Source organism: Olea europaea, unplaced genomic scaffold (assembly GCF_002742605.1).
Source record: "Olea europaea var. sylvestris unplaced genomic scaffold, O_europaea_v1 scaffold244, whole genome shotgun sequence".
NCBI lineage: Eukaryota > Viridiplantae > Streptophyta > Magnoliopsida > Lamiales > Oleaceae > Olea > Olea europaea.
Window position 1 is genome coordinate 424,254 of NW_019242592.1, and position 14,277 is coordinate 438,530.

At 34.6% G+C, this 14,277-nt stretch overlaps 1 protein-coding gene across 1 annotated transcript; it reads left to right on the forward strand.

Annotated features, from left to right (window-relative positions):
• Nucleotides 1-2,088: 2,088 nt before the first annotated feature.
• Nucleotides 2,089-11,104, forward strand: LOC111382167 (squamosa promoter-binding-like protein 7). The gene is made up of 10 exons (XM_023006058.1): nt 2,089-2,805; nt 4,582-4,754; nt 6,394-6,596; nt 6,677-6,751; nt 6,865-6,972; nt 7,581-7,692; nt 8,518-8,650; nt 9,268-9,427; nt 9,842-10,375; nt 10,511-11,104. The coding sequence occupies exons 1-10, from the start codon at nt 2,243-2,245 to the stop codon at nt 10,799-10,801; spliced, it is 2,352 nt and encodes a 783-aa protein (XP_022861826.1). The 5' UTR covers nt 2,089-2,242; the 3' UTR covers nt 10,802-11,104.
• Nucleotides 11,105-14,277: the final 3,173 nt, after the last annotated feature.

Consider the following 14,277-nt stretch of genomic DNA (forward strand, 5'->3'; position numbering starts at 1 on the left):
ACCATTCGTTTGTAAGAACTAAATCGTTAAAAAAAAAGTTTAGCATTCTCGGAACCAATTCTCTACTATCTGGCTATGATTTGATTCTTGCAAATAGATTGCGGATAGTGAAGTGCCAACTGATAGCGGTGGTTCTACTACGATGGGTAGTAGTGGGGTAGGGGTAGGGGTAGGAGTGAGCTTGACTACGAAAGATGAAATGTTTATTTATTTATTTATTTATTTTATTTTTTTGATTGGTTGTATATCTAATTATTTTAAGTTAAATTTATCTGTACTTCTGAAAAATCTGGATTTCCTTTGCAATTTTTTTATTTTTTTTTTCTATTTCATTGCGTTCTTTTATTTTTACTTATATAAAGAGAAGGCCAAATCTTTCATTTAATGATTAAAATGGAGGTAACGATGAATTTTACAATATAATTAAAAAAAATTGTGAATAAATTATATGCTGAAAAAGATTAAAGATATATTTGTTACATAACCCAACCAGAAAAATTGCAATTTAAAATGGCACCAAGTAAAGATAATGATGACATTTTGACGATGGAAACGAGACAATTGAAGATATATTTGTTACATAACCCAACCAAAACAAATTGCAATTTAAAATGACACCAAGTAAAGTTAATGATGAGATTTTGACGATGGAAATGAAACCATTGAAGATATATTTGTTACATAACCTTACAAGAAAATTGCAATTTAAAATGACACCAAGTTAAATGGCATATTGACGATGAAAACGAGACAATTGAAGATATATTTGTTACATAACCAACCGAAAAATTTACAATTTAAAATGTAAAGTTAATGATGACATTTTGACGATGGAATTGAGACAATTGAAGATATATTTATTACACAACCCAACCAGAAAAATTGTAATTTAAAATGACACCAAGTAAAGTTAATGATGACATTTGGAGGATGGAAACAAGACAATTGAAGATATATTTGTTACATAATCCAGCCAGGAAATTGTAATTTTAAATGACACCAAGTAAAATTGAATGATAGATTGATGATGAAAACGAGACAATTGAAGATATATTTGTTACACGTCCCAACTAGAAAATTGCAATTTAAAATGACATTTTGACGGTGAAAACTAGACAACTTAACTAAACGGCCATCCGATTTCCTGTCCCGTTCAATAAATTAAGATGCCGTCATTTTAATACTCATCATTTTACTTTTTAATTAAGTAATTCGCAGCTGCACTTCACTTTACGCAACCAGTAATTATCAGGTGCAACCACCCTCCAATATATTTGCTCCAACTAACCCCATCAAACCATTGACATGTGGACTTAGACTATAAATGCAATTCCAATTTGTTATATCTTTTAATTAAAAATAATGTTATTTCAGTAGCAGTATGTTTAAAATCAATATAATTTAATGTCATCTAAACTGATGTTATAATACTATTGTACTAAATAGCATTACTTTTTTTTATTACTATAAGGGTGTGTTTGATTGTAAGTATGAAATTTATATGAAAAGAAAATAAATTTTAAGTAATTGAATTACCTAGAAATTATTTGTATAAAAATCGTCAATTAAATGTGTTAGGTTGATTTTATTTTCAACCTAAAAAATATTTATATTTATCCATTTTTTATTAGTAGGCAGATATAAAAAGAGTGAGTGGATGAGAGAGAGGGAGGGAGTGAATTACCTAAAAAATAAAAACTTACTCCCCTAAAGAAAATATTTTCCTTGAAAATATGTGACCAAAAGTAGAAAAATATTTTTCATAAAAAAAATTAACCAAACAGCACAAAAGTAAAATCTTGAGTGAAAATAATATTTTTTTCATGAAAAATATTGATAATCAAATGCACTATAAGAGTTCCATTTTATTTAGAAAAAATTGATGTTTTTTATCGAATCATGCTACATGTACATTTTATCTTAATTGACCTTTACATTCTTCCATGTGGCACGCTTCAGATTTTTTCAATATCCTTTCACGTCATTGTCCAAATTGTGCCACTAGAGGACAATGTTATGAAAGTAGTACACAAGATTGTACATCTAGCAAAATTCGTTTTTATCAATCACCAAACATCACATCATCGCATAGCACCCAATGATTGCCGCTTGGAGATTCTCACGTCCCCGTGTCACCACCTAATGCCACCCCCAACCCACCTCTGCCTCTTTTTATGCCTCCCCAGGAGACGCACACAAACTAAACTCCAAACCAATTTTCTCCCATTTTTCAGGCAAAGGAATGCAACAAAAATCCACGTCGCCGCCGGCGGTAACCCCGTCCTACCTGTCGCAAATACTTGAATTTCCGTCGACCGACGCCGGTAATGTCACTGATGATTACTCCCTCTTTGACTGGTCCAATTTTCTTGATTTCGACCTGGATGATAACTTAAACCTCGCCTTTGACCCACAAGCCATTCATGGACCTGAATCAGAATCCGGACCCAGTGTTGACCCGGTTCAATCCCAAAGTCAACAATACAACGATTCAACCAGGGTGAGGAAGAGGGACCCGAGATTGGTATGCTCGAATTTTTTGGCGGGGCGGGTCCCGTGTGCTTGCCCGGAGTTGGATCAGAAGCTGGAGGAGGAGGCAAGTAGGGATCATCCGGGTAAGAAACGGGTTCGGACTGTTAGGATTCCTGCTGGGGCTACTGCCCGGTGTCAGGTGCCGGAATGCGAGGCCGATATTAGCGAGCTCAAATGGTACCATAGAAGCCACCGGATCTGCTTGCGGTGTGCCAATGCGAGTGCAGTGATTCTTGATGGCGAGAGCAAGAGATATTGCCAAAAGTGTGGAAAGTGAGCTCATTTTTAATTGTTTAGTAACTTTACATACGCTTTTTTGATACCCTTTTTATGTTTAATTTGCTTTTTACAAGGCGTTGAAGACTATGGTGGGAAAAAATACGTTTCCCTTTTCCTATTAGGTTGCTTGCTTTATTCCATCTCAAAAAGAATCAATAGAAAAAGAAAGTTACAAAAAGGTAGAATTCTTGAAAAAAAAAAAAAATAATAATAATAAATAAATAAATAATAGGATATCAAAGAAGAAAGATAAGTCATGGTTTATAATTGATCTGCAAGGAAGTAAAAGATTAAGTACGGCCACAGGTGATTAAAGATATGATTTTTAGGTTTGATAAGATCTAGTTTGTCATAATGTTGTCTTTGGATGGATATAGGTTGACTTGCTTCCATGCATGCACATTTAAGAAGTTCCTGTAGAGAATGAAAGATGTGATTTTGTGAATTGAATTACGAGTTTGATAGGCTCATGTACAATTAACTATTTTCATGTTTGTATCTGTAAAGTTAATGGGGAAATGTTTCTTGCAGTTTACATCTTGCCTTTTGCCGTAAGGGAGGGTGATTCAAAATGGAAATACATTCACAAATGACTATAAATATTCTGCATGTAACTATGATTGGGGGAAATTATTTAGACATATGTGATGTTTACACATAATTTTATTCCGACTTATGTTGTGGTTTTATGATGTTGAAGATCGTGAATCACTAGAAATAAGGATTGTAAAGAAAATAGGTTCTTGACGAAGAACCTTGTTGGGAATGGTTTTATTTAAATGCCTAGGTTGATGGCTATTATTACTTGTATGTTGTGCATAAGCTATTTACCAACAGACAAATTCTACAGAAGTTTAACTCAGCATGTTATTTGAAGATCCATGGCATGCAGGTGAATCCAAATTTTGCAAACAATCTTGTGCACGCATAATGGTGGAAGTCGCTAATTGAGTTATTAGGTTTAAACCATGCTCAGAGATAGTTTTTAAGCAACTTATCACGGTTCTCAAATTTTGACTGAACGATTGGTCTTATTTATATTGAATGGAAAGAAACTTTGTTGATCAAAGATTCACAAAACTTTAAGATTTGGTCTGACAGATTCACTGAATAATTTGGAAAAGAACCTAGACAATGAAGTCACATTGAAATAAAATTTGTGGCAGGACAAACATAAATTAATAAATCTTGAAAAAATTTATGCACTTAGGTTTTATTACCTACATTTTTCGTGGTGGAAATTCGGTCAATCCATACTTTAAGCTATCTGCCTCCAGGTAAGAATCTTTATTCCAGTTAATGATGAAATCACAGTGGGAATAAGTTGGGGAACCTTTGTCTCTTTCTTTGTCTCCTCGAAATGTTTCACCAGTCTATTGACGAACTGTGATAGCTTCGATTTTCTTTCGATTGTTTAGCTAGTGAAAATCAAAAATATGAAATGTGCTATTAAAGTGACTTTTTCTTTAACCTCCTTGCTGCTGCTTCATCATTTTGTGGAAACGTAAGTTAAGGCTGGTTAATATATTTGTTCAGTAGTTCTTGAATTAAGTTCAAAATTATACATAGTTTAGCGATAGAGTTTCAGTTTCTTATCTTCAGCATAAATCCTTTGCTGGACTATATAGAAACAGTGAGATGTGCATGCTATTTAAGTCTTCCAGTTATTTACATTGGAACTGCGAAAAAAGATGAACTTGCCCATTATAGGATTAATTGGTACTTGATTTTCATTTGTACCTTCTCATGCTCATTTTTCCACTCTGGTAGGTTTCACATTTTGTCAGATTTCGATGAGGATAAACGTAGTTGTAGGACAAAATTAGAAAAACACAACGAGAGACGTCGAAGAAGGAATAATGATTCTGATGGAAGCATTGAGAAGGAATCTCAGCAGGTTGTTTTGGTTGACGATGTCTCTTGCGATGATGACACTGGAAAAGGTTTGAACTTTTCTCACCATGATGGTTATGATAACTGTTACGCGTTTTCTATAACGTGATTTATACTGTAAGTGTACGATATCAAGTTTTTTAATATAATAATGGAGTTAAGATTGTCAAACCCACAGAGATACTAATCTAATGTGGATATGATGACAATTCAAACAAATTTAAGCAAATTATAAAAGATTTATCAACGTAGAAAGCCTAGGAAATGATTTCACCACCCTATCAACAATATTTTTTAACTTCTATAGTTACTTCTAACAATTTTTCCGAATTTTTATAGGCAAGGATCTTGGATTAATTCTATTCCCTCTCTCGAGTACTGAATAGAGCCTATCTCTATATTTTAATTTCGATATCTTTATTTCGAATCAAACATATAGAAATTATCGAGTACATGGTTCTTAAGTGAAATAAACCTCAAAGATTTCATATCTTCTCTCGAAACCTACAAAATCTAGGTTGTGTTATTCTTAGATCACGCCTAAATCTCCCTCTCTCGAGTGCCGAAATTTAGAGCATCAAATTATTCAATTATTGATCAAGTAATTGTAAGTAATGCGCTATAATCAACACAAATAAATTAATGGAAAGATAAAAAGAACTAACTATATTAAAATCCAAACATGTCTCAAGTTAGATTACATTAAACCCTGATTTTAGAAAATAGTTCATAATTGAGAGCAACAACGTAATCCAAAGGAAAGAACATGGAGAAGAAAAGAGTAGGAAAAACTGATTTGCTATTTAAATTAAGAAAAACTGATTTGCCGTTTGAATTCTCCTCCAATTTGTAGTTGTTCTTCCTCTCAATCAATCTCTTTCTTCTTTGCTTCCTTGAGCCGCCTTCTCTCCTGTTATTAGGTCTTCAAGTTTGTATTTATATTTCCCTAATGTTTCAAGACGAGTTGGAGTTGGACCAGGCTGAAAAGATTTAAAAAAACAGATTTTCCTCTCTCTTGGTAGGCGACTCTGCGGTGCCCAAGTCCGGCGCCGCAGGGCTGCGATCGTGTTGCTGCTGGCGCCGCAGCGCCTAAGGTCTGGCGCCACAACGCCAACAGTTCTGCACCTTTTTTCTTGGCTGGGCACCGTGGCACCCAGGAGCTGGGGCCCAACTTTCTGCAATTTTTTTTTTTTTTTTTTTTTTTTTTGGGCGCCTAGCGGCGCCGTGGTGCCACATGTACTGCTTCGCGTCATTTGCTCATGCTCTAACCTCTTTTCCACTTCGTTTTTCTCCCCTTTCACTTTAGCTTCATTTCAAGCTCTGAAATATGCCATTTTTTCCAAGTTGTCTGAACTACAAAATAACATGAACACAAACATTAAAACGTCAAAAGTGCTCAAGAACAAACCAAAAACCATGATTTAGAGGGTGCTAGTTCAATGAGTAAATTATACTCATCATTAACCATTTAAAAATTTCTGTTTGTCTCTCCTTCTTCAACTTCCCTAGTTCTTTTTCCTAGATATGTCAGTAGGAGTGGATAATCTTGTAAATGTTTCGCGCTAAGTATACCGCTTTCCGGCCTCTGATCTCCATTTGTTATCTCCATTCATGTGTGCATTTGATGATGCTGAAATTTTATGTGTACTATTTTGCATTGTTGAAGTTGTTGAATTCTGGATGCCACAGATAGCATATTCTTGAGCAGTCAGATTGTGGATCGGGAAACTTTCTTGGAGTCAGAAGGACATTTATCGACAATAAGTTCGGGGCAGAGCGACAGTTTTTTGTTGTTTGCTGCATCTGGTGAAACTCGTGTTGACAGGGATAAACAGAATCCCAAACAGAAATATTCCTCATCCTGTGAGAACAAGATCCCTTTCTTCTCTGCGGTGGGTCCAATGCTTCAGTGTGTAAAATATTACTGTTGCACTGTCAAGGCTTATTAAATTCAGCTTTTTGTATATTGTAGTTTGCTGCTGGACGGATCTCATTCAAGCTTTATGATTGGAATCCTGCAGACTTTCCTCGACGACTTCGGCATCAAGTATTCTAAAGATTAATATTACAGCTCAGTATAAAAGGGATAGGTTAATATACATATTGTTGTATCAGAGATGTGATAGATTTTATTTGACATGCTTATCAATGCTTGTACAGATATTTGAATGGTTGGCCCACATGCCTGTTGAACTAGAGGGGTATATCCGCCCAGGTTGTACAATTTTGACAGCTTTTCTAGCAATGCCCAAATTAATGTGGTTCAAGGTAATTTGGTTTTATTGTTTGCCATTCGTTTATTGGACTTAAGTTAAACAGTAATGTTGAATATTTATTCATTTGTACTGAGCCTTGCGCTTTTCAGTCATAAAAATGCCCCAGAAGTAAATTAATTTCACTGAATGTGCTAGTATTCGGTTATTATCGTATTTGATAAGTAAAGTGGTAACTACAGCTTACTTCCACCAACCAAAAAAAGACAAGCTAATTTCTACCCATTTTTGGCAATCTGATAACACCAGTCACTCATCATGTCACTTAGGGTAGTTAAGTTTTTCACTTGAAGTTGCAGCCACGTAGTTCCTACAATGAATGAAAGTCGTTAGCTACTTAACTAATATGAAGGGCATGTTTGGCATACTGAAGTTCCACATTCCCTTGATGTAATGTAACATCTAAATGGATACTTATATATCTTTTCATGAGCACCAATTAGAGTGTTAGATAAAACTGGAAATTTTATTCAATTCATCGAAATAGTGATGGCATCTTTTGTGTTCTCTTTTATACACTATTATCTTATTTGTGGATGGCCTTATGAGTTTTGGCGAAAATTTGAGCTTGGACAAATTATTTGATATCATTGTGTTGAGCAGCTATTGGAGGAGCCAGCCGAATGTATACAAGAACTTCTGGCCTCTCCTGAAAACATGCTGTCTGGAAGAATGCATGTTTTTCTAGATAACAAGATATTTCTTGTTGTTAAAGGTTTGTTGGCTTCTCAATTTTTTTTTTAATATATTATTATCAGGTGCAATTTTCTATGCTCTAGGTGTTTTATTATCAAGCCCTTGTTCCCATAAAGTAATTTTATACGTAAACTCAAAACTTTTCCATATTTTTTAACCACATATTCTCTGAACAAATCACTATTTCAAAACACATTTTTTCCCAAAACAAATGGGGTCAAACAGGCTAATCACTCTTATTTTCCCTTTATGGATGCTATTAAGAATGTTGTCTAGTTGTATATGTTAGTTGTTTTTTACTACCCATTCACAACCTACTATTTTTGGGTGGTTGATCCATTTCTTATTGTCGTATAACCTGTTTCTTCTTTCTTCTCATTCTTGTTATAAACTTATCTTAGATTGTTGGCTTTATACGTTGATGATCATGACAATAGCAGAATGCTTGCGGTCTAGGATTTCTTTTAGATTTCTTTCTTTATTCACTATTGCTGCTTAGTGCCTTGCTCCACAAATATTGATGACATCCTTTATGTGAACATCTTGTGATAAAATCATAGACAATTGAAAAAAGTATTTAGTACGAAATTGAACTAGGAACAAAACAGGTAATGCTCAAGTTTCTTTGATTTCGAAGATATATTGCATGTTTGGCTACCGCACTCCTTATTCACAAATTTTGTACGATCCACAATGTATAAGCACCTTTTTCTTTGTCGAAATATGCATATTAAAATGGCATACTTTGGTGCCTGTCTCAGGGGATACAAATTAAGTGAATGTGAATACCTTTTGATTACTGTCACTTGTTACTAGCACCATGTTTGATTCTTCGTGGAAACAGATGTTTGTGTAGAGGAAGTCAATGTGAAGGAACGAGCTCCAAAGCTTCATTCCGTTTATCCAACATGTTTTGAAGCGGGGAAGCCTATGGAGTTCATTGCTTGTGGAACCAATCTCCTTCAGCCACAATTTCGGTATGATGGAGATGCCTTTTCAATGTGGATAGATTTAGCCAAAATTTCTTTTCACAGTTTTTAAGTAAATATTTTCTGTGCTCAATCTTTCTATAAAATCAGATCAACCTTCTTTTTTTTTTCTTTTTTTTTTTTACTTAAGCTCTCATAAGTTGTCTTAATACCTATTTTGCAACCGTTAGCTTAATAGCATAGTGACAGAAAGGAAAGGTAGAGAAGGGAGAGGGGAGGGCGTAGGAAATTTTGTGTTCGCTTTTCATGGTTTGACCACAAAGATGGATTATTTTTCATGGATATGAGGAAGTATTTAAAAAATAGGAAATCATTTTGCTTGTTGCCTTGTTCTTCCAAAAAGATAAATGGGATGAAGATTTAAAAATGCGAGATAATTCTGTCCGTTCAACAACTGATAGCTTACAATTTGATTAGTTTTTAAAATTGGCTAAGGAATAGATAAGCTAGATATTACATTGGGCTACGGTTTCGTGAATTGTTTGCTACTCTTTGAAAAAATCCACACTTTCGATTATTCTCCCAATGATTCCATTTTCATAGAATCTAGTTTAAATAACATTTTTTTTCTAGATTGTCTTCAATAGTTTTTATGGCCATGGCAGGTTTCTTATATCATTCGGGGGACGGTATCTAGCATATAATATTTGTGTTTTGTCTGTGGGCCGTAAGAAAGAAGGGGACACCAACAGTGCTGACCACCAGTTACTGAAGATTTATGTCCCTCCAACTGACCTCTATCTTTTTGGCCCTGCATTTATAGAGGTGAATATGAAAGCGAGTATCTCTTTGACCTTTCTCTGTCTTACATTGACAATTGGTATTGACTCTGGCATTCTATACAAAGTCTTCAAGCTGTATATAGTATTAGGTTTACCTGTTTTCTATTTGTGTCATGATTGTGTCAAGGAAGCTTGACAGTTAAAAAAGCCTTGGACTCAATAAATCTGTTGTAGGGTACATGAATCCCTTCTATCCACTGATTTGTTAAATTGCAGATATGCATCTTGTGTCCATAATACATCAAATTTCATTCAAGTTACTTAAAACCAGACTTTTAACACCCTGTTGAATCTGCATTTTAAGAAATCATGCATCAAATTCAATCAATTAAATAAAATGCTTTTCCTAATGTTTGCATTCTTTTGTTAATTAGGTCGCAGTTTCAACTTTTTGTAGGTTGAGAATCAGTCTGGTTTATCGAATTTCATTCCTGTTCTTATTGGGAACAAGGAAGTTTGTGAAGAAATGGTGGTGTTGCAACAAAAGTTTAATGCATCTCACGACTCCGAAGAACAACAGTTATCTTTCCCGAAGCCTGCATGTGAAATTTTGGCCTCAAGGCAAGACGAGTTCTCAGTGTTTCTTTTGGAAGTAGCATGGTCACTCAAGAAACCGATATCAGAGCAACAGCTGACGTCTACTCAAATGCAAAGATTCAACTATTTACTGAATTTTCTGATAGAATGGGAATCAACCATCATTTTGGAGAGAGTATTGGATTGCATGAAATCTACTATGGACAATAATTTGGTTGTTGGTAATTCTGACGCTGATATGAAGTTATTTTGTGGAAATATTAGTAATGCGAGAAATATACTTAACCGGAAACAAGAGGAAAATGAATATTCAGTATTGCATGTGTCGGATGGAAAATTATCCAGTCAAAGCTCTCAGTTCGATTGTCAATCTTCTGTTCCGGCTACTAATCGGGTGAGAACATCGTGTGTTTGTTTACTGTAATCTACCTATTGTGTTTTTACTTAGTAACAGAAGGAATGTCGATAAGAAGTTAGTAAAAAGACATTTTATGTTAAAAAATGGGATGGCGATTTGGACATTTTGCAGGGTCTCGAGACAAAGAATGCGTTGCAGCAGAGAGTGGTTTTACCTTCTTTAGACGAAAGTGAAACCGTTCGTCTTTTGAATGGAGAGGTGCTCATGGGTGTAAACCTTAAGGAAATGCCGGGAAAGTCTTGCCGTCGCTTATTTACAAGGACGGTTTTGACCTCTCGTCCACTCGTCTTTGCAATTGCTGCTGTTGGTGTTTGTTTTGGAATATGTGCAGTTGTTCTCCACCCTCAGAAGGTCAGTGAGCTTACCACAACTATTCGCAGGTGTATATTTGATAACTCTTAGCGCATGTCTTGTACGCAATGGCCGATCAGACTTGACAGTGTAACAAACACGATTTTAGTTTCTTTTTCATCCTTAAAATTGTTCCTCACTGTACAAACTACCTTACCAAACAAGTTACACATTCAGCCATTTTCGGTAAACTTGTTCGTGTTTGAGCTGAAAGTAACGGGGAATACATATAATCCCGGGTTTATGACATGAGATACTAACGGTCTCGGAGCAACCTTGTATAACTTCCTTATGAAGATAATGTAACGGTTAATGGCACACTTCTTTGTACGAGATATCAATGCTAATAGTATTCTGAGGAAGTTTGTAATCCTTTTGTTAGCAATTGGTGGTTATTTTAGTTATCTGTCATAAACAAAATGAATTTTTTTTATTTATTGAAATCTAATAATTTTGAAAGAAATGTTATTTCTTAAAAAAAGGTTGAATAAAATCTGGATTTTGAATTTGTCGAACAAAACAATAATCCAAAGTTAAGAGTTTTGATTAGAAGTATAACTCAAGGGAACAAAGAATTAGTTTCTATATCTCTGGTTCTAAGATCAATAGTTCTAGCAATCGACTTGATGGAGGTTGATGATATTCTTTAATTTTTTATTTAAAAGACAGTCATTTCCACTCAATCTTATAACATAATAAAGAGGTTTGATGTGAGTAGACTATTAAAAACACGAAATCTAAGATAAAAAGATATAACAAATTACATTCTTTTGAATGAAATTGATTCAATAATTTCACACAATACTTTATTGGGTCAACGCAAAGTATTAAAAGGTCGTATACTATTACCAATCTATTTATGGATACTTTACACAAGACATGTTTGTTACATGGTTTGGCGTTGAGATGCCAAAAAATATTGAAAGATAGTATTGCTTGCTTAAAAACTTACTTAGAAAATATGAGACATTGTATCACTTTAGGCTTTTAGCGCCTATTTGAGCTCCATTTTCATACAAGAATGTATTTTGGAATAATATATTGATGGAGAATATATTGTTAAAAAATAAGAAGAATTTTTGGATTTGTGTGTAATATTATTTTATTGAATAATGTATGGTTGAAAAGAAAAGAGAAAAATATATTTTAAAATAATGGGATCAAACGAGGTCTTAATCGAAACTAGATATTTTAATTTTAGCCACAAAAAATTAAGATTTTGTGCTCTTAAAATTAAAATTGACATTTCAAATTGCTATTAAGTCACTTCTGTCTTTTTTTTAAATACCGGAAATCAATATCGGCCACATCACACAAATGTTACTTTTCGTTAAAATCAACGTGAAGTTTCACAAACTGTAACATATTGTCTTACTTTTGGTTTAGTCACCACCTTAAATAGATTCAAAATCCACCATCCTTGCCCCCATGGCACATCCCAACTAGAAAAGATGAAGGCGTTTTAAGGTTGGCAGATCAGAGGTCGTGAGTTCGATTCCTACAAGGCTCTTGGAAGGCAGATATTTTCCTGGAAGGCAAGATTTATTTTGGAAGTCAGGAGCTCTACTGGAAAGCAAGGTGCAAAGATGAAAAACGACTTGCTTGACACTTTGGCAGATCAGTTGGAGGGCTCTTGAGCACTGATCAATTTGGGACACAACCTGTTGTTTAACCTGTCTGCAGCTTGAGGGGCCAAGGTATAGACTCCAAGATTTAGTCACTGTAAGATGGATACCTGCATATAAAAAAAAAAATCCACCATCCTTGTTGCATTGAAGTGGATTAAAAATGAGGCTTGGAGGAGGGCTCGGCATAGCAAAACTAAGCCCTTGTTTAATTTCTATTCTTTTGAAAAAATACAATCTTAAACAGTATTATGATACAATTTCAATCACACATTTTTCAATAAAATAATATTACACGTAAATTAAAAAAATTTCCTTATTTTTTAACCATACATTTCACATCAATACACTGTAAGATAATTTATTACTTTAAATCACCGGATCCTCATGTTAGATCATCAAGAAATTCAAGAATTATAGTGGAAGCGTACCTGAATCAGAATTGTTGATGCAATAATCGAATCATGCAGCTTGGTCTTCCAAATGTAGTCTCATTTTCTCTCTGTGATGGGATGCAAAAGAGAATGAATAAAATGTACGTGTGATCTGAGGACCATAACCGTATTTATATAGCGACACCCTTTGAGCTAATTTGACCCATCATGGAATTAGGGACTTGGGCCCGGTCTCTACACATTTATAAGCCCACACTTTAATTGGATGCATAATGGCCCAAAATCGAAGCCTTATTAGATTACTTTAAATGGGTTCAACCGAATTCAATAACCTTTAATGTAATACACAACAATTTACACATATAAATCCATACGATCGTTTAAAAATTCCTTACATACACTATTCAAAAATGCATTCTCATAAAAGGATCGGTGCTCAGACAAGGGCTAAGAAGATTGCTTTTGTTAGCATCGTTTCCCACTTGTGGACAGCATGTCACACGAAGATTTCTGAACGCCTTATACTATAGGTTGATAGCATTGTTAGACGGATTAAAACACACATATACAAAGTAATGTTTTCTTTGTATCCACATGTTTTGATTCACTTTGAGTCCATGGCATTTGGTTGCTAGATTTTCTCTTTTGTGCATCTTCTCTTTCCATATGCCCAGTATATTTGTAGTCGTACTTGATCTTTGATTGTCCGAGTATACCCAGTGCACTTGTACATGATTTTAGATCAATATATTATATATTTACCAATCAAAAAAGAAAAAATCCACCATCTATTACTGCTATCACTAATAACAACTGAAAAACTACCTCCATGTATATCAGCCACCAATGTCCACGATTCAAAATCGAGCTCCACCATCGCATTTATGTTTCAACAAGAAACCCTAGATCTATTTCAAATTTTATAACTTCTTCAAATATATGGGTGAAAAATAAAACTATGAAAAAAAAAATTTAACAGTGGCGTTTGTGGCTAGAATTTTATTGGTTTTAGTTTTGGTTTGTGGTGGCTTCTGGTGTGCAGAGATGCATTGATGTTGTCATGGGTGTCGACAATGGTGGTGAGTTGGTGATTTTTGCGTGGTGTTAATTTGGTGGTGTTTGAATCGAATGAGTAATTTTTTTCTTTTGTTCGATGACGGGAGAACTCCCAGCCGTTATCTTTCGGGTGCGCACTCGATAAACCTTTGGGCTGACGCAATAACCTGCAAACCACGCCAACCAGGTAAACCATACTAGGCAAGCCTGGTGTAACAGACTCGATCAAGAAAGTGTTGATATGGGGAATCGAACTCGTGATCAAAGGCTTCCGCGCTCACTTACTCCACCATCTCGACCACCCAATGAGGGGCCGAATGAGTAAATTTTAAATATATAGTAAGTTAATATTTATAGAATGAAAATAAATTCTTTTAATGAATTTTAATCAATTTTAAGTATTGTTTAGGCCACATTATATTCCTAAGAATGCATTTTTGAATAATGTATT